This window comes from Vicia villosa, unplaced genomic scaffold, assembly GCF_029867415.1.
Source record: "Vicia villosa cultivar HV-30 ecotype Madison, WI unplaced genomic scaffold, Vvil1.0 ctg.001147F_1_1_1, whole genome shotgun sequence".
Taxonomy (NCBI): Eukaryota; Viridiplantae; Streptophyta; class Magnoliopsida; order Fabales; family Fabaceae; genus Vicia; species Vicia villosa.
Window position 1 is genome coordinate 122,632 of NW_026705503.1, and position 23,558 is coordinate 146,189.

Below are 23,558 nucleotides of genomic sequence, written 5' to 3' on the forward strand. Positions count from 1 at the left end.
AATCTCTGAATTTTTCAATTTGAGACTTTCTTTCTTCTCTATCTTTTTTCCCGATTCACTTCAATTTCCTCCCAAATTTCCCGAAAAATCAAAGTTCATTTGCGAAGGAAAGAAAACCGAGAGAAAGAAAAATGCACGATTTCTGTTTCACGATTCCTTACGGATTGGCATTAGTCGGTGGAGGATTGTTCGGTTTCATCCAAAAAGGAAGCACCGCTTCACTCGCCGGAGGTGTCGGCACCGGTTTGGTTCTCATCCTCGCCGGTTATCTCAGTCTCAGTGCCTTCGGAAAGCGGAAGAACTCGTTCCTTGCTCTCGCTATTGAGATCCGTATGTTTTATATTTGTTACTAATAGTTTTTTCATGATGATTGATGTTGTTTTGATCCTTGATTCTGAATTTAGAACTTGTTGTAATGATATATAGATCATGATTTGATGATATTTTTGTATGAATCACGACAACACTGATTGATAGATTCTAATAATTTGAAAAAATAATAAATTAAACATAATCACAATCACAAGTGTAGTGTTTATGAAATTGGCACGGATACACTTTTTTCAGAGGTGAGGTGTTGGTGCTAAGTAGTTTTGCTCAAGCACGGGTACGGGAAACACGGTATCAACACTGACACGTTGACACCGTAATAATTTGAAAAAAATGAATAAATAATTAACAGTGTTAGTGTCGGTTTTGGACACCGGCGCTCACAGGAATGCACTTTTTTAAAGAGGTGTTGGTGTTATTGAGACTTTACTTCATTTTTAGGTATTGTTTATATTTTTCCAAAGTAATTTTTCTCACTTCTAAGTTGTGTCTTGGGAAACATTTTTAGGTACTTTGTGGATATTTTTTTTCTATTTGAATTGGTTCCTTACATATTGTGTCTGAATATTTGGATTGGAGTTTCATCAATGCATTAAAATAAGGATTGGATTCATATATTATATACAGAATAGTGAGAACATTAAAAATGTTTGACTTCTACTTTTAAATAACGGTCGCGGTTTGATCGCGTAAAGGCTTCCATGATTTCAGTCTATATTGGTGTTACGACCCTGATTACGGTTGTCGTGGTGTGAATTAACCTTTTTATCTTAAAAACGGTGAATAACAGTATCGGTATCAGAACCTTCCGAATTCCGATATTGTTTTGTCGTGACCTTTTTTAAAATAATTTAAAACGCTAGTCATACCAATGATTGTGTAAACTTTATTTTGCTTCATTTTTAGGTATTGTTCATATTTTTTCGAAGTAATTTTTCTCGGTTCTAATTTGTGTCTTGCAAAACAGTTTGTGCAGGCGCACTAACTTGGATCATGGGGCAGAGATACTTGCAAACATCAAAGATTATGCCAGCTGGTATTATTGCAGGACTAAGGTAATTAAAAAGGATTGATTATACTTTGTTTTATTTTTGTAGGGATTAAATTTTAAGTTACACAAGATTTTATTATTGGATAATTTGTTGTTTTGTAGATCATAAATTGATGAACTTTTCTCTTATGAAGAATTAATGCATTCACTGATGTGATTTTGTTCTTTTTACTATTTATTTTCTAATTAACGAAGGATTCACCATTCCGTTTATTCAGGATACAAGGAAAACTGTAGTTTGTTATCATCCCTTAGGAGAAAAATTGAATATAATGTTGGCTATGGATATGACTTAAATAGAATTTGTACAGTTTTGGCAGTTATTGTGCCAAACAAACTGGTTTTATGGGTTGAGTTCAGTGTTGTCGATGGCGGTCTATGGTGGAGAACCCCGCTTTGCAGCGCTGTTATAGTGGAGTATGGCGGTAAAACCTACAATATCGGCCTATATTTATCAATATGGCGAGTCTAAAAATGTATATCCGCCATAGCACCGCCATGGCCGCTATTTGATAATACTGGTTGAGTTAGATTCAAAATCTAATATACTATCTGAACTTATTTCTTAATGTGTTGTTGGGTCACTTGAATTATCTAAGCACTCCACACAATAGCCCTGAACTTATTTCTTAATGTGTTGTTGGGTCACTTGAATTATCTAAGCACTCTACACAATAGCCCTAATCAAAGTTTGAACATCTACGCTATACATTTTAAGCATGACCTTGTTTAGCGCAAGTTCTTTTTCGATTTATTTTAGTATCTTGTTGTTTTGAAGATCTATATATTGTTTTCTAAATATGACTCTTCAGGAATCAAGCTCCATTTTTTGTTTGCTAGTCCTAATAGCTTTATTAACTTAATTAATACATGCATTTTTTTGACATTTATATATTTTTGGTTGTTTGATATTTCTAAACTACTGCTGGCGAGATATGCATCGGTTGCACTTCCTAAGAAATGCATTGTATTGTTTTTGTATCTGGAGTTAAAGACTGTTGTGTTTTCTTTTCCTGCAGCGGCGTCATGACTCTGTTTTATATCTTCAAACTAGCAACTGGTGGCAATCATATACCTGCTAAGGCTGACTGATGAAAAAGTGATTCATCATATTACTATAATTCATATATGTTGAGTGACCTACATGATTTAGATGGTTGTACTTAGTGATTTCAAAGTTTCGAACAGATAGTTGTCGTTGTTGTATGTAGAGAATTGGTTTTTTTTTTTTTTTCATTGGGATCTTCCTGAATGCAAAATAGACTGGTTGTTACATTATTCACAAATTCGATGAAAATTACTAATGAAATGTATTATGATTTATGACCTATTACATGATTATTTGCAAATTTCCATTTCCTTGTGCGATTCTACCTTTTATTTGAAATCTGACAAATTATTGTATACATTTAGGTTTTGTGCACATCTTCAATGTTTTAGACAGAAGTGTTATTTAATTTTGAAGTGTTGTAATTTCGCAAATCATAGTTGAGTTAGGATGCCTTGGTATGTTGTGTTGCTTTTGAATTATTTATTTGTTTTAAAAAATTAATTTAATTGAAATACACAGTATAAAGAAAATTTTATATTATCACTAAATCATAGCCGTTAGATTTTTGTAAATGTTTTTTTTAATCACATATAAAGAATCACTTTAAAATAATTTTGATGTACTAACTGTATAAAATATTTTGAAGTGACAATGGATAACAATTATTCTCTTTATTAATTTGTATTATAGTTCATTTATCAATATGTAATATCTTATTATGGAAATAGTTTCTTTTATTTTAAAATTTTACATAAAAATATTATTTTAACTTTTGAATAAAATGATGTGAGACTTTTAAAATGAATAATTGTGATGAAAATAATTTGATTTATATTGGTGAGAAAAACCATATATTTGAATTTAATTCTGTTAATATTTATAAACTAATATGATAATATTAGTTATTAATCTAGTTATAAGATCAAAATAAGAAAAAATAAAGAAAGTAGAATGATAATATTTATGTCTTTCAGAATAAATTGGTGGGTATTTATAAGAATCAAATTAGGGTATTTATATTAGTAGAAATATTACTATTACACAAAGTAAATAATTGGTATTACTATTGTGAGATATTGGATCGAACTCTAGTATAGTCTAAGGGTGGCTTCTTGGTTCGACAGTTCGACATGGTTAAGCATGAAGTCAAAGGTTGTTCACATGCTGATGTCGAAGTGTGCATGTTGTAGTCGAAGATGGGTCGAGCATGCAGGTGTTGAAGATGCTAGGGTTATTAGCATGTTAAATTAGGTTTTAGTATTTAAACCCTAATTTGTTAAGTTAACTTGTTTATCAAGTTGGCTTGTGTAATGGGCCTTGTGGAAAAAGTCCATTACTTAGTATGTTAGGTTTTATTATAAATAGCATACTAGTCTCTCATCATTGCAACACTGCAAATCCTGATTTAGGGTGATAGAGGTTTATTGTTATTCTTGTAATCTTGTTTTCTAAGAGAAAGTAAAAGAATAGCAATTATAACCAATTCTTGTGTTCTTCTTCCTTGTTATTTATTCTTCCCTTGTTTTATAATTTGTTATTGGAATTGAATTCACAACAACTATCTATCTTTGACAAATTATGCATCATCAATAATTTGTCATTGTTATATTAAATAAGAAAATAATTACTATTATTATTATTTAGAAATATCTATCTAAATTGTCAAATTTAAAATAGTAATGACAAATTATTGGTGATGTATAATTTGTCAAAAGATAGAATAATAATACCAATTATTTACTTAATGTAATAGTAATATTTCTACTAGTATAAATATCCTCCTTTTGTTCATAAAAATAAGGGTTAATACCTATTTTACCCCCTGCCATATGGGGCGTAGTTGAAAAACCCCCCTGCCAAAAAAAAAGTTTCAAAACATGCCTCATAAAATTTCAAAAGTTTGCATTTGAACCTTTATCACGCCACATCATTAAAAAATCTGATGTGGCATTATTTTCTATAATTTTTTAATAAACTTATATGCCATATCACTAAATCATGAAATGGAAAGACCTAAATACCCTTAGTCTTTTTATCTTCATAAACCCTTGACCTTGTTGACCTAATTCACATTCGTGAAGCATCTTCTTGTTCATCTAAGCTTTCTTCTTCTTGTTTCGTTGCTGCGTTTTGCATTTTGAGTCAACAAATTTCATCTATTTTCTAATCTTTTCTTCATGAGTCAACGAATTTCATCTAACTCAAGCTTATCTTCAAATGGAAGAGTAACTCCCAAATGTGGCCACAATGTCTCCATGAAGTTATTTGTTTCAAAATCGGTTTCAAATCCAGGAAGAAAATACTGGAAGTGTAAGCTGTGGGGTAAAGAAGACGACTGCAACGCATTTCTTTAGGATGATGAATTTTGCGGTGTAAGAGATTTTGGGCATCTTGATGTAGGAGTTGTAGAACGAATGAGCAAAATTGAGAGAGACTTCTCACTAAAGATGGAAGCCATAGAGAAAAAGATTGATGTGCTAACAAAGAAGATGAATTATCTTTTAGTTGTGTTAATTTGTCTATGGGTTTTCTTTCTTGGTTCATGTAACAAATAATTTGTCTATGTGTTAATTTGTAAGACTTCTGTTATTGAATTTTGTCTATGTTCTGTTATGTTGGTTCATGTTATGTCATGTTGGTTTATGTGACAATTTATTTGTCTGTGTTGTAATGGCTTTATGAAGGTGTATGGTTGTATTGAAATAGATTACAATGGAAATGACATTTGTTATGTTATTCAATTCTTATGTGTTTTATTATACCAAAATATGAAATTCTCATGTGTTTTAGTTAAGCCAATACCAAGTGAACTTGGATTGATTCCAAAATATTGACAATAACAAGTACATAAATAACAACTTGGAATGGTACCAAAATGGCACATAATTAACAACTTGGATGGGTACCAAAATGTCACATCATTAAAAGCTTGGAATGATACTAATATGTTCTGATAAGTAGGAGTTACAAAATGGCACATAATGTGCTTAACATAAGTACAATAACACAGTACATTTGAAATCACCAAAATGGCACTTAATGTGCATAACATAAAGACATTAAAACAGTCAAATTGAAATCACATAATGGCACACAAAATGTCCCCCATGGTGCACAACTACTGAGTCATGCGCCTAGCAATTCCCTTCCACTTCTGCTTTGAGATTTTCTTTGATGCACTCCAACCAGATCCTTCATGTTCATCAATTGTCAATGGTGCATCAGGTGTGGATCCAGGCCCACCATGTCGTTTGGCATTTCTCACCTCCTTCAACCTCTCACTGACCCTTTCCATTTCATGATTTAGTGATGTGGCATATAAGTTTATTAAAAAATTATAGAAAATAATGTCACATCAGATTTTTTAATGATGTGGCGTGATAAAGGTTCAAATGCAAACTTTTGAAATTTTATGAGGCATGTTTTGAAACTTTTTTTTGGCAGGGGGATTTTTCAACTACGCCCCATATGGCAGGGGGTAAAATAGGTATTAACCCTAAAAATAAACACCAATTTACTTTGAAAGACATAAGTGTTACAATTCTACTTTCTTCTTCATTTTCTCTTAGTTTGATATTATAACTATATTAGTAACTAATATTATCATATTAGTTCACAAATATTAACAAAGTTAGATTCAAATATCTGGTTTTTCTCAACACTTTATCAGCACGGTCGTTTCTATCAGAAGTTTATACTACATTAAAAATAGGGTTAATAGTCATTTGCCCCCCTGCAATAGTAGCGAGATTCGGTTTACCCCCCTTTTAAAAAAAAAATTTGCATTACCCCCTTATAATATTAAAATTGTAAGTCTTTTGCCCCCTAAGAGGGAAAATTACCCCCTGTAAAATATATTTTTTTGATTTTACTCCCTGCTTTTTACACGTTTAGGGGGGTACCCAAATATTACAGGGGGGTAATCCAAAATTTTTTTTTAAAAGGGGGGTAAACCGAATCTCGCTACTATTGCAGGGGGGGCAAATGACTATTAACCCTTAAAAATATATTCTACACTTACCTCTTAAATCTTATTACTATTTTTATTTTGCCCGGTTATAAAAAAACAGGCAACAAGTCAAGTGATTTATAACTGAAGTGGTTATTATCGTTATTATTATTTTACTTGTTGTGATAGAAAATTGGCAACTTGTCAAGTGCTTTATAATAACTGTGGCTATTTTTATTATAAATTTTGTGTGGAGGTTTAAAACCTATATACGGTTACTAACCTTTATATTTAGTGGAGGTTTAAAACTCCATATGCAGTTACTAACCTTTACATTTAGTGGAGATATAAAATCTCATATGTAGTTACCAACATTTATATTTAGTGGATGTTTAAAACTCCATATGCAATTGCTCTTTTATATTTAGTGGAGGTTTAAAATCCAATATGTAATTACTAACTTTTATATTAATTGGAGGTTTAAAACTCCATATGTAAATATTAACTTTTATATATAGTGGAGGTCTAAAATCCCATATGCATATACTAATTTTTATCATATGTGTTCATTTACTTTATACGTTCATTTACTTTATATGTTATATCTTATAATTATCTTTAACACTTATAACATCTAAAAGATATTTAACACACTTAAAATTTTGCTAGATATTTTTTTATCACACTTAACCCTTTTCTTTTATTTTTTATTTTTTTTCCCGACCGTAATACAACGGCCATTTTTCAAAATTACTTCTATAAATACTTCAACTTCTTTCATAACTTTCACATCATTCTCAACATATTCATCCATCTTCTTCAAATGACTAAATTCCTTCTTTTGTTCATCAATCTACTTGCCATTATTTTGTTATTTATCAATATTATCAAGCATAAAGAATTAGGTAAAGATTTTATACTATTAATGATATTGATTGTTTTGCCATTATTAATTTTAGCTTGGTTTATTAATAAAGATTTGTGAATATAAAAAGGTCAGGGTGTTTGTAATCATTGTTATTAAATAAATTGGTTTTTTGTTTATGCGTTAAATATTGATTATGTTCATCTGAATTTTAGATATAATCATGTCAAATTTGAAGCATCAATTTAAAATTCTAAGCATAACTGGGGACAACTTCATAACCTGAAACAACAATTTAAGAGAGTACCTTGCATGTGAGGGACTTAACAAAATTATTGAAGGAGAAAATTCTGGAAAATTGACAGACGACCCAGATAAAATGGCAAAGAGAATTTCAAAAGTGAACAGAATAATCAAACACTACCTTGATGATGGATTGCAAACAGAATACTCAAATGCTAAAGATCCCAAGATTTTGTGGGACAAAATTAAAGCAAGATTTGGATATCAGAAAAAAGTCTTGTTACCCTCATGAATGGATCAGCGGAACAAAGTAATCTTGGAACCTTAACTTGTTCTAAGCTTGTTAGAGCAATAAACTTGTTGCGTTGTTCGACATGAGTTGTTGCATCACTTATAAAAGGCATTAGGGATGAAATATTAGCCTTCAAAGAATCAAGCTTACTAATATAAGCTTGCACTGCGCTTATTTCAAAGAGTTAAGGCGAAGAACGACACTGTAGAGCCGATGGACATCGTTGGAGAACACTTTCTTAGCATTTTCCCAAACCTCATAACAAGTAGAAAAAACTCGTACTGCGCTTGGAGATTAGGTTCTATGGAAAACCATAACACGGTGCATAGAGATGCATCGACTTGCTTCGATTTAGTACGATGGACGATGAAAATATTTTTCTATTATTTGGTCAAGTGATCTTCAAGTTCTTGACCTTGAAACCATAGCTTGACACCACCAGCCCATATGTTGTAGTTGGTTGTTCCAGTTAGTTTCTGGCACGGGATGAGTGGAATTTTGGTAAAAGTGGTGGAATCGGGGGCAGAGTGATTTCCCATGAGATTGGTGGGAAAGATAGTGGCGAACGCGACGAACAACCTAACGGGGTGAAAACGTGCCGAAAACTGATTTCGTAGCGCGCGTGAGGCGTCGATTGGGGACGAGCTTCCGTCGACGGGTTCGGTGGAGGGTTGAGAACCAGTGATGGCGTCACACCGGTGATTGGACGCGTGGTGGCAGAGAAAAAAGACACGCAGTAGCCTTGTGTATTATGAACAGCAAGGTTACTGAGGCAAAATGAAAGGGATCATGAAAATCTTAACTATTGATGATACCATATTAGAATTGTATTAATTTTGCATAATGCATACTGAATGTTTATTTATAATCATATGTATAAAGTAATGTAATCAATACAATTAATACAATATCAATACTAATTGATCCTAACACTCTTACCAGTACCTATCAGTCAACAAACTAAATACCGTATTTACCAACTTTTTCTAACTTTTTCTAACCAGCTTTTATATTTTTGTTAGTATCAGTGTTTAATTAGCTCTATTTTTAACCAGTAAACTACAAATGAATCATGAAAATTGTATTTTGCTATGGCATCACTTCTTTGAGTTGCAACATAAATTTCTGCTATTGTAGTTAACCAATACTTGTATGCATTATATTCAACTAATTACCATGATTTGAATTTACAATATAAGGTTGCCTAGCTTTTCCGTTCATATATGGCAGAAATTGCACTCTCCATTGCAGCTAAGCTTGCAGAATATTTGGTCGACCCTATATTAAACAATGCTCGTTACGTATTCGGTTTCAACCAAATCGTTAGAAGTCTTCATGATCAAAAGGATGAGTTGATTGTAACCCAAAAGAGTGTGAAGAAGCGCATGAAAGAAGCCAGAAGGAAAACCGAAATAATTGAGGAAGCTGTCGAGAGGTGGATGAATGATGTTAATAATGTCTTAAAAGATGCAGAAAAGCTTGAAGAAAAAACTAAAGATAACAAAGGGTGTTACCGCGTACCTTTCCAATACTTTCTAGCAAAAGAAGTAGAGAATGTAACAAAGAGAATGAAGAATCTAAATAGCAGCTGCATATTTGAGCCATTTTCTAGGCGCACTGAACTTCCTGGCATGAAATACTTCTCATCCAAAAACTTTGTCTATTCCAAGTCCACTGAGCATTCTTATGATAAACTCATGGAGGCATTGAAAGATGGAAAATGTAACATGATTGGATTTCATGGGATGGGAGGATCTGGTAAAACCACTTTGGTGAAAGAGGTCGGGAAGAAAGCTGAGGAGTTGCAACATTTCGACAAAGTTGTTATGGCTGTTGTCTCTCACAATCCCGAAGTGACGAATATCCAAGGTCAAATTGCAGATAGTTTGGATTTGATATTGAGGGAAGAGACAACATTTGGTAGAGCACAAAGACTTTCAACAAGCTTACAAGCTGAGAGGCCTCTTGTGATCTTGGATGATGTGTGGGAGAAGCTTGATTTTGAAGCCATAGGGATTCCACCATGTTGCACTGTCTTGCTAGCTACTCGCGGTCGAGATGTATGCGTGTCTATGAACTGTCAAACAACGGTTGAACTGTCTCTCTTGGATGAAGAGGAAGCTTGGACTTTGTTTAAAAGGTGTGCAGATATCATTGATGACTCACCATATGCCTTGAAGTTGAAGAATGTGCCAAGGAAAATTGCTAAGAAATGCAAAGGACTCCCAATTGCAATTGTGACTATGGCAAGTATGTTAAGAGGGAAGAAAGTTGAAGAGTGGGAATTAGCATTGCTTAAACTAGAGGAATCAGAGGAAATTGATGTTGAAGAAGTGTTGAGTAGTTGTTATGCTTGTATCAAGTTAAGCTATGACAATTTGACAAAGCAAGTTTCAAAGAATCTCTTTTTGTTGTGCTCGATGTTTCCAGAAGATTATGAGATCAATATGGAAGATCTGGTTAGGTACATAAAGGGACTTGGACCATCTGCCGGGACTAGTGGACCAATGGAGAAAGTCAGAAGAGAGATACAAGTGACCATGAACATCCTTAAAGATTCACATTTATTGCAACCTTGTGGTAAACAAGAATTTGTGAAAATGCATGACTTGGTTCGGGATGCAGCCTTATGGATTGCTTCAAAAGAAGGCAAAGCGATTAAGGTACTGACCAAAACATCGGTAGCAGTAGAAGAAAATGTAAAAGAGATCGCTGCAATGTCCTTATGGGGCATGGAAAATCTTCCTCCTATTGATCAATTACAGTGTACAGCACTCAAGACTCTTCTACTTCATTCCACAGATGAATCTTCTATACAATTACCAAATGAATATTTTGGAAAGATGCAAATGCTGGAAGTCTTGGGGATAACAAAATTTTACTACACATGGCGCAATCTGTATATGCTGCGCTACTTGAGTTCATCATTGTCTATCTTTGCCGTGCCTCAATCAATAGAGAGATTAACTAGGCTACGGACTCTTTGTCTAAGAGGATATGATTTAGGCGATATCTCTATACTGGCAAGCTTAACAAGACTTGAGATTCTCGATTTGCGCAGTTCATCTTTCGATGAGCTGCCACAAGGAATCACAACTTTGCAGAAACTAAGACTACTGGATATCTACACTTGTCGCATCAAGAAGAACAACCCTTATGAAGTGATAAGGAAGTGTACACAGCTAGAGGAATTGTATATATGGAGAGTTGAAGATGATTCTTTACCGATTATCTCTTTACCAAGGTTACATAGATATGTAATTGTATGTGACAAGTCCAGGGAAAACTGTAGATTCCTCATAGATGCTTATCTAGAAGATCATGTGCCATCAAGAGCGTTATGCATAGACCGGTTTGATGCATCTGCTCTTATTCATGATTCATCTTCAATCAAAGATTTGTTTCTGAGATCGAAGCACCTTTACATGGGACATCTTCGGGGAGGATGCAAAAACATCGTGCCCCACATGGATCAAGGAGGGGGCATGAATGGGTTGATTGGACTAATACTTGAATCTTGTTCAGAGATAGAATGCCTCCTTGATACTACAAATACCAATTTGCCAGCATTCTTTGAGTTGGTTACGTTGAAGTTGATATGGATGAATGGTCTTAAACGTGTTTTCTATGATCCTACTTCCCAATGCTCTCTTGAAAAATTACAAGACCTGCAGATAGAGTATTGTACACAACTGAGTAGCATATCTTTTCCAAGGAATTCAAATATGTGTAATCTTAAGATTCTCAGATTACAGTGGTGTCCATTGCTAACATCATCACTTTTTGTACCTGCCATTGCTCGACGTTTAGTGCTACTAGAGGAATTAAAAATATTTGATTGCAGTAAGTTGAAGCATATCATAGCAGAAGAATATGAAGAAGACGAGAGTGCTAGTAATCCAAGTCCTACCTTGAAAGTGTTCCCAAATTTAAGGATTCTTCATGTGCACGGATGCCATAGTTTAGAATCAATCTTTCCAATCTCTTTTGCTCAAAGTCTGGAGAGATTAGAGAAGATAGTTATATGGTACAACTTTGGGTTAAATTATGTATTTGGCACACACGAATACAAGAATAGTGCGAATGAGATTAAGGCCAACGTCAATCTCATTGCTTTAAGAAGAATCTCACTTGTATCACTGTTGAATTTTATTGACATTTTCCCAAACTATTGTCATTCAAGGTCGCCAAATTTGAAAGAGATAGAATGCATAGAATGTCCTCGCTTATCAACCAACCTTATGTACAAGACTTTGCTCAGTTCAGATCAACAGAAATGTCTCACGGCCACTGAGGTAAGGATTCAAATATTTTTAGCTTCACATAAAAAAAATTGAGTCATTAAATCGTTATTCATAATATATTTTAAGACATTAATAAGCTATGAGAAAACTTGAGGTTCATAGTCAAATATTTTACTTTTCGAGATTAACTCAGGTATATTACATGCATGGTTATAAGTGTGGTATATTAACTAATGAGCATGGTGATCTAAAATTGACGGGGTTTCGATGCAGGAGAGAGTGGTCTTTCCTGATAGCGAAGAACCTGTCCTAGCCTTGGAATATCTCACCTTTGAGAATTCCATGGTAGAAGGTATTTTCCAACTGCAAGCTGTAAAACAAGGGCCATTGAATTCAAACTTATCTCATTTATGTTTAAAGGATTTACCCAAGTTGAGTCTTATTTGGAAGGGTCCAAAAGATGTTCTCAACCTCCAGAAACTCAAGAGTTTGGTTCTGGTTGGATGTAGAAACTTGGAAACCATCTTCTCTCCTACTATTGTTGGAAGCCTAGCTGAGCTGAGTGAACTTGTTGTAAGCAAGTGTGAGAAGTTGAAGCAAATAGTTTGTTCAGATAATTCAATGCGCTTCCCTCTACTGTCCATTGTTCATGTCTTTCAGTGCAACAATTTGAACTTCCTTTTCTCTCAATCATTGCCTTCTCCATTTCGTGAACTAGAATTTATTACTATAGAGGAGTGTTATGAAATAGAACAGGTTTTCTTTTGCAATGAAGATGATAGAAGTCAACATGTGCCAGAAGAAAACAAACAGAATTTAGTACTTCCAAAATTGCGAGAGGTGAAACTCGTACGTTTGCCAAACATCACTGAATTTTCTAAAGGACCTTATAAACTGCAGCAAAATGTGGAACATTATACAGCGAGAAACTGTCCCAAATATACTTGTGCTTGGTTGCAGGAAAAGACTCCATTTTCAACCATACATTTACAAACAAAAGGGGATGTTTGTGAAATGGGATTAGGATTAGGCTCAGGCTCAACTAGTACTTTTTCCGCCACTACTGATATTAATCCTCAGATACAAGAGAGGGTTAGCAAGTTGGAAACAAATTTAGAATCGGAGAGACAGAGAAGAAGGTTGATGGAGTTAGATTTGCAGGTTGAGAGGGAAAGGCGAAAACTAATAGAACTGAAACTGGAAGCTGAGCAAGAAAGACGACGATTCATGGAAGAAACAATGCTTTCTTTCTTTCATAAAATGCTTGGAAGGGTCCCTCAACAGTTTGCTTACCTTCTTTCACAAACTCAATCGGTACTTGCTCCTCAATTTTCTTTGCATGTGCTATTCAAGTTTGAAGTATAAATATATTGTTCTATTTATTTTCTAGTTCTAAAATATATAGTGATAATCATATATAATTTCAGGCACAAAATGAAGAAAGTGAAGATCAGGACTTTCAAGATGTATCCATACAGTCCCTCTGAATCAGTCATGATCATGATCAAATATGAGATGACATAATCTACTTAAATAGAAAGAATAGATGATATAAGTTAGAATAATGTTCCCTGCCGGCTAGTTTTCATTTGAAAACTTCAAGTAGTCATAGAAAATGTCAAATCTCTCTTATAAAAGCATCAATAAAACACTCTCCTATCATGATATTCTAGAACCTGAAAAACGAAGTCCTGAGCCATGGCTAGTGTTCTCCTTGTTGCTCTCCTCTTACTCATCCCAATTATCTTTCTGCTAAAACGAACCAAACCATCCAAAAGGGTCCCTCCAGGTACACTTGGAATTCCCATTATCGGTCAAAGTCTTGGCTTTCTTCGTGCTATGCGATCCAACACTGCAGAAAAATGGATTGAAGACAGAATAAACAAGTATGGTCCTATTTCAAAGCTAAATATCTTTGGAAAACCAACTGTTTTGATTCATGGACAGGCTGCAAATAAGTTTATATTTGCCAACAGCGGTAACAATATTGTTAACCAGCAAACAAAGTCTACTAAGATGATATTAGGTGAAAGGAACTTGCTTGAACTGAGTGGCAAAGATCATAGCAGAGTTAGAGGTGCACTTGTCTCATTCTTGAAGCCGGAATCTTTGAGACACTATGTCGGTAAAATTGATGAAGAGGTTAGAAGCCACCTTCAGATGCATTGGGAAGGGAAACAGCAGGTCAAGGTAAGTTGTTACAAATCTTAACAAAAATCTTAAGCTAATAAAATGACATGGTGTTAACTTGTGACTGAAGTTAGAAAAAAAAATGTTATGCAACTATTTGTTTGTTTTTTCTGATAGGTATTGCCCCTGATGAAGACTCTAACTTTCAACATAATTTGCTCTCTTCTGTTTGGTCTTGAGAGTGGAAAACAAAGAGATCAACTCATGAATCCTTTTCGAGCATTGATTAAAGGAGTGTGGTCAGTCCCAATCAATGCACCCTTCACAAGCTACAACCGCAGCCTCAGGGAAAGTACAAGGATACAAAACTTGTTGAAGGAGATTGTGCGCCAGAAGAAAGTTGAACACGAGAAAAATGGCGCGAAATCCCGCCAAGACTTGATTAGTTGCTTGCTTAGCATGGTTGAAGATGGTAAACAAGTTTTGACTGAGAAGGAAATCATCCATAATGCTATGCTTGTCATGGTTGCGGGGCATGACACGTCAGCTATTCTAATCACTTTCATTATCCGGCTCTTGGCTAACGATCAAGATATTTGTGCAGCTGTTCTTCAAGGTATGCATCGACTTGTGTGCGTGTGAAGCTGTTCATCAAGGTAGAGAAATCTATGTATTTGATTATATGTTTGCACTTGCAGAACAGGAAGAAATAGCGAAAGGCAAGGTCTTGGGAGAGACTTTAACATGGCAAGACATTTCAAAGATGAAATATACTTGGAGAGTAGCAATGGAAACTCTTAGAAAGTTTCCTCCTATTTTTGGTGGAATCAGAAAAGCAACAACAGATATTGAATACGGTGGATACATTATACCCAAAGGGTGGCAGGTAAATGAAACTTTAGTGTCAATCATAGATAAAATTCTCACATGCACTCTAGTTAACATAAAAATCTTGTTTTCTTATAGATCTTTTGGGTCACATCAATGACTCACATGGACAACAAAATATTCCCAGAGCCATCAAAGTTTGATCCAAGTAGATTTGAAAATCAAGCATCTACGCCACCCTATTGCTATGTTCCATTTGGAGGGGGAGCAAGAATATGTCCAGGTTACGAGTTTGCTAAGATTGAAACTCTTGTGGCAATTCATTACCTTGTGACAAAGTTCAGTTGGAAGCTACTTTCAGACAATTCCTTCAGCAGGGATCCAATGCCAACACCATCTCAAGGTCTATTGATTGAACTTTGCCCAAGGAAACTATCTTAGCTCTCAGTCAACAACTTCTGGTCCCCCTCATAAGATTTTTACTAGAATAGTGTGTTATGTAGATTAGTGTATATCTTGTGCTCAACTTCAATGTAAACTTTTATAGTTAAAATCTTATTAGGAGGATATGTACTATATTGCATAATGTACAGATATTCAAGTTGTTCCATCTCTTTGCATATTCTTCAATCTAGTTAGCAATGTAAGTTATATTACATAAATCACCTAATATGAATTGTGAGAACATATACAATGGTGAATCGGTTGTACTTTTGTTATGAAACAAACAACAACACTTATTCACTTGGAACCTTTTAAATAATCCCAAAAGTTGTAGGAAGAAATAATCTGGAGAAGCAATCAGCCTATGATTAGTAAGAAAGAGTTGAAGGCACCTTTCATTCATGTCCGGATATGATTGCATTTGTATTGTAACCATCGATACTTTCCTTTAATCTGAAAATAAGGAAGCTTCATGGAATCTCCATAGTTGCATCATGTTGGCAAGTGACTTGAATTTTTATCTGAAAAATTGATGATGTAAGCATCTTAACTTTTGTGTTTAAATCTCATCTCATTGTCTCAATATTTAGAAATCTTTTTTTATGCAATAATTATAAATATTTTAGTCAACAATAATTGCTATTTTGGGTACAAAGTCAACCATATAAGTTATTCATTACTATGTTATCTATATCTATTTCTAATATATTGAATACACAACTTCCTATACAAATTTATATCTTTTTATACTTGTTAAACAATGTACTTCGACACTTATTTATCATTTGCCAAATAAAAGATATAGTGGAATCACAGAATATGCAAGTTAAGGAATCAAAGAAAATGTCAAAGCCTAAGCATCACAAGACACTTTCATATAAGTATATTCCATAACCTGAAAACAGTCTTGAACCATGTTTAGTGTTCTCCTTGTTGCTCTCCTCTTACTCATTCCAGTTTACTTTCACGCTTCTCAAAAAAACTTACCTTAGAGATGTGTCGAAGCAATCAATGAAGGAGTTAAGTACGGACATCTTTAAAAATAGGCGTGTCGCAGTGTCCAACACGTGTCGGTGTTTGGCACATGTATGACATCCGTACGACGTGTTGAAAAAGTCAAACAAGTGTCTCAAAAAATAGGTTTTTTCTTTGCTTCAACACTTTTTGAAACAAATTCCGACACTCGCATAACATTCATACAATACGTATCGGACAATACTGACAAGTATTTCAAAAAAAAGTTGTTTGTTTTTACTTATCACACCTTATACATTTTTGTAAGACAATTCTCATAAACATCTAAAATCTAAAAGGATTAAATATGTATTGAAGTAAGGTTATCCATGAAAGATAAAGACAATAGCTTTTATTAGAATATTTTTCTTTTTAAAATTATAGATGGATAATAAAAGTTAAATACTAACATTTATGTAACGGTGTCAGTGTCCTAGATTCTTGAAATTATCGGTGTCAAGAGTGTCTATATTATGCCGTGTTCCAGTGTCCGTGTCGAAGTGTATATATTTTTAAGTGTAATATCCATGAGTCTGTATCGTGGCATGTTAGATGTCAGTGTTGCATTTTGTTATTGTACATAATAGGCTGACAGCTGCACTCTGGACACAAGTTTTAATAGTTAAATAGATAGATGCTAGATGACAAAAAATTTAATAATGTACACAGCCGGCTTTTGTTTTCATTTGAATACTCCAATTAAGGAATCATAGAAAATGTCAAATCCTATCATAACAGCATCAATAAAGACTCACATATGAAGATTTTCCAGAATCTGAAAAAAGAAAGCATCAAACCATGATTACTGTTCTCCTTGTTGCTCTCCTCTTACTCATCCCAGTTATCTTTCTGCTAAGAAGAACCAAACCATCCAAAAGGGTCCCTCCAGGTTCACTTGGAATTCCCATTATTGGTCAAAGCCTTGGCCTTCTCCGTGCCATGCGATCCAACACTGCAGAAAAATGGGTTGAAGACAGAATCAACAAGTATGGTCCTATTTCAAAGCTAAGCCTGTTTGGAACACCAACTGTTTTGATTCATGGTCAGGCTGCAAATAAGTTTATATTTGCAAATGGCGGTGACACTATTGTTAACCAGCAAACACAATCCATTAAGATGATATTGGGTGACAGGAACTTGCTTGAACTGAGTGGCAAAGATCATAGCAGAGTCAGAGATGCACTTGTTTCATTCTTGAAGCCGGAATCTTTGAAGCAGTATGTTGGTAAAATTGATGAAGAAGTTAAGAGGCACATTCAGATGCATTGGGAAGGGAAGCAGCAGCTCAAGGTATGTTGTCTTAAATCTTAACAAAATCAGAAGTTGATAAAAAAAGACATTGGTATTAACTAATGATAATATAGGATCGGTCATGACAGTGTTTTTTGTTTTTTCTGATAGGTATTGCCTCTGATGAAGACTCTGACATTCAACATAATTTGCTCTCTTCTGTTTGGTCTTGAGAGTGCAAAACAAAGAGATCAATTCATGAAACCCTTTCAAGCAATGATTCAAGGAATGTGGTCAATACCAGTTAATGCACCTTTCACGCTCTACAACCGCAGCCTCAAGGCAAGTGCAAGAATCCAAAACCTGTTGAAGGAGATTGTGCACCAGAAGAAAGACGAACACGAGAAAAATGGTGCCAATCCCCGCCAAGACTTGATCAGTTGCTTGCTTAGCATGGTTGAAGATGGAAAACAAGTTCTAACTGAGAAGGAAATTATCCATAACGCTATGCTTGTCATGGTTGCAGGATATGATACATCATCTGTTGTAATCACTTTTGTCATCCGGCTTTTGGCTAATGAACCAGCTATTTGTGCAGCTGTTCTTCAAGGTATGCATCGAATTGTGTGCCTGAAGTGATTCTTCGAAGTAGAGAAATTTATATAATTTGATTATATGGTTGCACTTACAGAACATGAAGAAATAGCAAAAGGCAAGCTTTTGGGAGAGCCTCTAACATGGGAAGACCTTTCAAAGATGAAGTACACTTGGAGAGTAGTTATGGAAACTCTTAGAAGGTTTCCACCCATCTTTGGTGGGTTCAGAAAAACAGCAACAGATATTGAATATGATGGATACATTATACCCAAAGGGTGGCAGGTAAATGAACTCACGAGTATTTTTCTTACTTCGATTCAGGAAACAAACCAACCCCTTAAGTGTGATTATCAGTTCACGACAGTTTTTTTTAACAGTCCTACTTATTTGTCATTGATGAAGAACATCTTTCCATGCAATCAATTAACAATAAACATTTCTTGTTTTATAGATCTTTTGGGTTACATCGATGACTCACATGGACAGCAACATTTTCCCAGAACCATCGAAGTTTGATCCAAGTAGATTTGAAAACCAAGCATCTACACCACCCTATTGCTTTGTCCCATTTGGAGGGGGAGCAAGAATATGTCCAGGATATGAGTTTGCAAGGGTTGAAACTCTGGTGGCAATTCATTACCTTGTAACAAAGTTCAGTTGGAAGCTGCTTTCAGATAATTCCTTCAGCAGGGATCCAATGCCAATGCCATCTCAAGGTCTACTGATTGAACTTTGCCCAAGGGAACTATCTTAGCTCTCACTCAACAACTTCTGGTCTCCCTAATAAGATTTTACTAGAATAATATATGTTAAATCACTATAAACGTTTATAGTTTAAATCTTATTAGGACAACTTGTTGTAAGGGAAGAGTAAAGCAACTTTTTCTTATGAGTTGAAATCGAACTCCGTAATCTAAAATTCACAACCCTCGCACACACCCCGCCAATAACTAGGTAAGCAGGTAATACTATGATTATAAATGTACATTGCAGAATTGGAGTAAACAATAAACATACTACTTTAGCAACTTACCGTTCAATAATTTTCAAATTTTTAATTCAATGTTGGACTAATTTATTTAAAGACAAATAAAGCTGCACCACTGGGAACATTTATACTGTATGATATACAGATATTCTTCAAGTTCTATCTATTTACATAATCTTTAATCTACCTAGAAACGTAATCCAAATTACAAGAATAATCTAACATAGTTGCGAGAACATATACAATGATGAATTTGTCGTAGTTTAAAAAAACAAATGGATAAATACAAACACTAATTATTCAGTCGGAATATCCTAAATAATCCCAAAAACAATTGGAATAAATAATAAGGTGAAGCAATCTGCAAATGGATAGGAAGAAAGAAGTGAAGACTGCTAGCAATTCTCGGCTCTGGAATACTTTGTGGGAAGAGATGAGCACCTTTCATTCATGTGAGGATATGGTTGCATGGTATTGTATCCAGGTAACTCCATCCGATACTTGCCTTTGATTTGACAATAAGGAAGCTTCACGGTGTCCCCGTCATTGCACCATGTTGGCAACCGGCTAGAATTGTTCTCGAAAAAATTGAGAATGTAAGCATCTTTTATCTGCATTCATTACCAAAAACAAGCCAATAAGAACCTGGTCAAGAAAAGAAAAATCTACAAAAAAATCATTACCTTGTGAAGTCGTAAAACAAAAATTAATTGTGGATTGATATCAGCCATGTTCAACAAACTATTAGATGATTTCATTTAATGAAGATGGTGTGGAATATGGTCAATGGTTCTAATGAAACTTTGTGCAGGATGAAATTGAAAATATCCAAAACATAGAAACCAGATTGTTGGACAAACTCACCGTAAACTCTGTCACTTGGATAGAACTAGCAATTGGATCAAACAATCCTGCCTCCTTGTACATTGCAAGTATAAAAGCAACACAAGAAGTTGACTTTCCATCACTGTAGATCCAGTCATCCTGTTCTGGAACCGTCAGTAGTTCATCAAAAGATGATCCACGCCTTTCAACTTCTACTAAAACTTCTGAAAGGTCAAGCTCCTGCAGAAAGAAGAAACACAAAAAGGCAATAAGAGTTGACGGGGTTGTTCCAAACTATCGCAGAGAAGTTATATGTAATGTAATATATCAAGAGCAGAAAAAAGATTGCTAATCTAGGCAGTAGATCATGTCATAGGAATTTTATGATTTATATTAGAAAAATAAAAGCAACGGTTTAATTTATTGTCAAAAGCCAAAAATGATTAGTATAGTACTATAGTATCATAAAGACACATATTGGAGCAAGAAGCAAGTAAAGGTTGTAGCATACTTTAGTTCCAAGTCGTTTGTTCAAGGCTTCATTCCACATATTTGCAGCATATTCAGGTTGAAGTTGAGTCCAAATTGTCATAACACATGCAACCTGAAAAGCAGCAAGGTAAATGCTAAAAAAAATTCAAGGCTTCTTTTAAAGTGAATGAAATTTTTCTCCACTAGAAATGGTGTCTTCTAGAGTGACAAACAAGCAATTATGAGTAAAACTAAAAGAGCTTATGATACTGGAATTTGAAATTTTGAAAATTTTTCTCCACTAGAAATGGTCTCTTTGTTACGAATGCCACCACAGATTAACTGGAAATTTAAAGAGTTTCATAAATTCATACCAGATTAGCATCCAAGGGAGGTGGATAGTTTGCAGTTAAAGTATCTATCCAACTGAAAATCATGTTATGGTAACCATAAGGTTTTCCGTCCATACTCAAGGCATACTCCCATGCTGCAGTCTCGTTAAACCTCGCACGAATGTCAGGGTGTAAAGGAAGAAGAGCAATATGGGGATTAGAATCATCTTTATTCAGTTCAAAGTCCCACCACTCATCCCATGGTATCATAGCAATTATATCTTCTCCCTACAAACAAGAGAGGAATGAAACACTAGCAGACTTGAAATCTCTACAGGTTTAACTCATTCACACACTCAAAAGAGTTTTACTTTATGTATCATGCTGTGAACCAATAGGTTAAACTTAAATATTTTTACCTTTTCATTCTCATGTCCTGACTCTCCAACCCAAAGCTTTCCTTCTGAATCTCTTAAGCAAACAGCAGTGTGACCGGCATAAGCGCCACTAACCCATTTCTCTAGAGTCTCAAAAGCACCCCAGCGACCTCGAATTTTTGAAACAGCAAGAAAATCCCCAGAGTGAATGTCAGCAGCACTGATATTCGTAACCCAAGGCTGAGGGCGTATTTCAAAAGAGGCTCCCATATGTTTCTCCAAAAACCCGATATTTGAGTTCTCTCCCCATCCAGTATTTGTAAATAAAGGGAAGACCTCCCAAAGTGCTTGAAGGGTCCCCAACATTCCAGCTTTCAAGAGGAAAATTGATAAGCCGTGATTTTTTACCTGATTGCAAAAAGGGTAACTTTCAACACATTATACTTAGTGATGTTGTAAATTTGTAATGAAGAAAGATGGATACTTACATACTCGTACTCGGCTCTCCCATCCCATTCCTTGATTTCAAGTGTATGCTCCCGGGCCAGAAAATAGTAATCCCATGTCACGCGATACGGGGTTGCAAAAAGGTAAATATCTAAACATGTCCAACTATGAGCATTGCTAACCTACATCAGCATATAGATAATAATCAATCAGTTTCCTTTGAATCCCAAATATCAATGTTTTACAAAAACTGAGTGCCATAAGATTAAATCCAGTGAACTACTACACACATATAACTGAATCTAAATATCATGGAAAATTATATTATATGGATAAAATATTGTAAGCCCTGATAATTTAAGAATCCTATTATTAAGAAAATAATGCTACACAACCAACTCCCCTAAGGATCTCTATTATATAAGTAAAAAAAACTGCAACATATATCATGATTCATGAGCATGAGAAATATTTGTTTATATGTTTCATGACTTTCATAGGACTAAGTGTGTGGTTGGTTTTGTGGTGAAAAATTTTGATTTTGAGCAAATTGATTTTGAATAAAAGTGATTTATTTTTTGATAAATTCATCCAAAAGTGAGTAGAATAGTAAATTTCAATGTTAAAATCTCGTTTAGACTCAAAATCATTCCAAAATCAATTTTACACATCTAAAATTGCTTTTGACTCTTCCAAAACCTAAACCAAACATACACTTTATACCAAAAGAAACACTTTTTGTTCTTCCATCCAAAAGTGAAACCAAACCTACACTAAGTGCCAACTAAACAAGTTTAATTTAACTAAATTTTCATCTTCATTCTAATTAGTTTAATAAGTAAAAACAAAATTTCAATACAATCAAACAACAAGTCTCAACAAAAAATCTGAACAATCAATTAAGCTAAACAAACAACGAACCAGAATTCAAAATCATGAAATTAAACCAAAATCGTAACAAAAAAACGCACCTTTAAGTGAACGGTTCCCCCACCAAATTGAGAGCCAGTTTTATTATGAAACTCAATCCACGCCTGATTCTTATAAAAGCAAGCACCTTTCCATTCATTAGTATTCACCTGAGACGAAACAGCGCCAACAAAAACCGGAAGAAGATCAACAGCGCTATGAAGCGAATTCAAAATCGGCCACGAAATTTGCTTCGGCATCAGAGGAAGCAAGTCGCGAGGGTGAAACGGGGATTTCACAGTCCAAGGTTGAAGGCACGTGAGGATCACGAGGAACGTGGCGAGTAACCATGGTAGTAGTAGCTTGGAAGAAGAAGCAGCCATGGAAATTGAGTTGTGGCAAAATAGAACACTTTTAGAGTCAACAAATACCTTTTTATTTATAATAACATGAGTTTTAGATTGAGATTTTTTTAAATAATTATTAAGGAGTGGTAATTTTTTAAAAATTGTTATTGTTAGATATTTTAGGAATAATCGAAGAAAATACCTTTATTGTTTTTTATGGATAAAATATGATTTCATTATTCTGGATTTACGTAAACTAGATTACACGTGTAAAATAATTATTATGTTATTAATATTAAAATGAATAAGCGGTTAATATCATCTTTAAGAGGAGATGATATCATCGTGACAATACAATGCAATGCATGCGCAATAAATTTTTCGCCCAGTTTTGAAAATTCTGATTCATGAAAAAACTTTTTAAAACTAAGATCTATTTAATCTCCTATTTAGACATATATCGCACATTCTCCTTTATCATATAATAACTTGGTAATGGCAGAAATTTATCATTTAAAAATGAACAAATAAAATGTCACAGATTTCTGTATTTAAAGTCTTTATATAATTATCAACTGATCTGACGGATAAAAA

General features: G+C 34.4%; 5 protein-coding genes across 5 annotated transcripts; 4 read left to right on the plus strand and 1 right to left on the minus strand.

Annotated features, from left to right (window-relative positions):
- Positions 1–2,709, plus strand: LOC131633617 (protein FATTY ACID EXPORT 5-like). The gene is made up of 3 exons (XM_058904316.1): positions 1–330; positions 1,298–1,385; positions 2,401–2,709. Exons 1-3 carry the CDS (start codon positions 132–134, stop codon positions 2,471–2,473), a joined length of 360 nt encoding a protein of 119 aa, XP_058760299.1. The 5' UTR covers positions 1–131; the 3' UTR covers positions 2,474–2,709.
- A 6,295-nt stretch (positions 2,710–9,004) lies between these two features.
- LOC131633610 (probable disease resistance protein At4g27220) lies at positions 9,005–13,588 on the plus strand. The gene is made up of 3 exons (XM_058904311.1): positions 9,005–12,076; positions 12,299–13,339; positions 13,453–13,588. Exons 1-3 carry the CDS (start codon positions 9,005–9,007, stop codon positions 13,510–13,512), a joined length of 4,173 nt encoding a protein of 1,390 aa, XP_058760294.1. The 3' UTR covers positions 13,513–13,588.
- Positions 13,589–13,714: 126 nt separating this feature from the next.
- Positions 13,715–15,583, plus strand: LOC131633618 (cytochrome P450 716B1-like). The gene is made up of 4 exons (XM_058904317.1): positions 13,715–14,215; positions 14,333–14,771; positions 14,812–15,041; positions 15,122–15,583. The coding sequence occupies exons 1-4, from the start codon at positions 13,724–13,726 to the stop codon at positions 15,422–15,424; spliced, it is 1,464 nt and encodes a 487-aa protein (XP_058760300.1). The 5' UTR covers positions 13,715–13,723; the 3' UTR covers positions 15,425–15,583.
- A 1,539-nt stretch (positions 15,584–17,122) lies between these two features.
- On the plus strand, positions 17,123–19,272 carry LOC131633602 (cytochrome P450 716B1-like). Its single transcript, XM_058904305.1, has 4 exons — positions 17,123–17,731; positions 17,843–18,281; positions 18,363–18,550; positions 18,720–19,272. The coding sequence occupies exons 1-4, from the start codon at positions 17,240–17,242 to the stop codon at positions 19,020–19,022; spliced, it is 1,422 nt and encodes a 473-aa protein (XP_058760288.1). The 5' UTR covers positions 17,123–17,239; the 3' UTR covers positions 19,023–19,272.
- An 86-nt stretch (positions 19,273–19,358) lies between these two features.
- LOC131633601 (uncharacterized) lies at positions 19,359–23,047 on the minus strand. The gene is made up of 7 exons (XM_058904304.1): positions 22,680–23,047; positions 21,750–21,890; positions 21,304–21,669; positions 20,927–21,172; positions 20,593–20,685; positions 20,121–20,321; positions 19,359–19,867 (listed from the first exon to the last, which is right to left on the minus strand). The coding sequence occupies exons 1-7, from the start codon at positions 22,998–23,000 to the stop codon at positions 19,652–19,654; spliced, it is 1,584 nt and encodes a 527-aa protein (XP_058760287.1). The 5' UTR covers positions 23,001–23,047; the 3' UTR covers positions 19,359–19,651.
- Between the last annotated feature and the right edge of the window lie 511 nt (positions 23,048–23,558).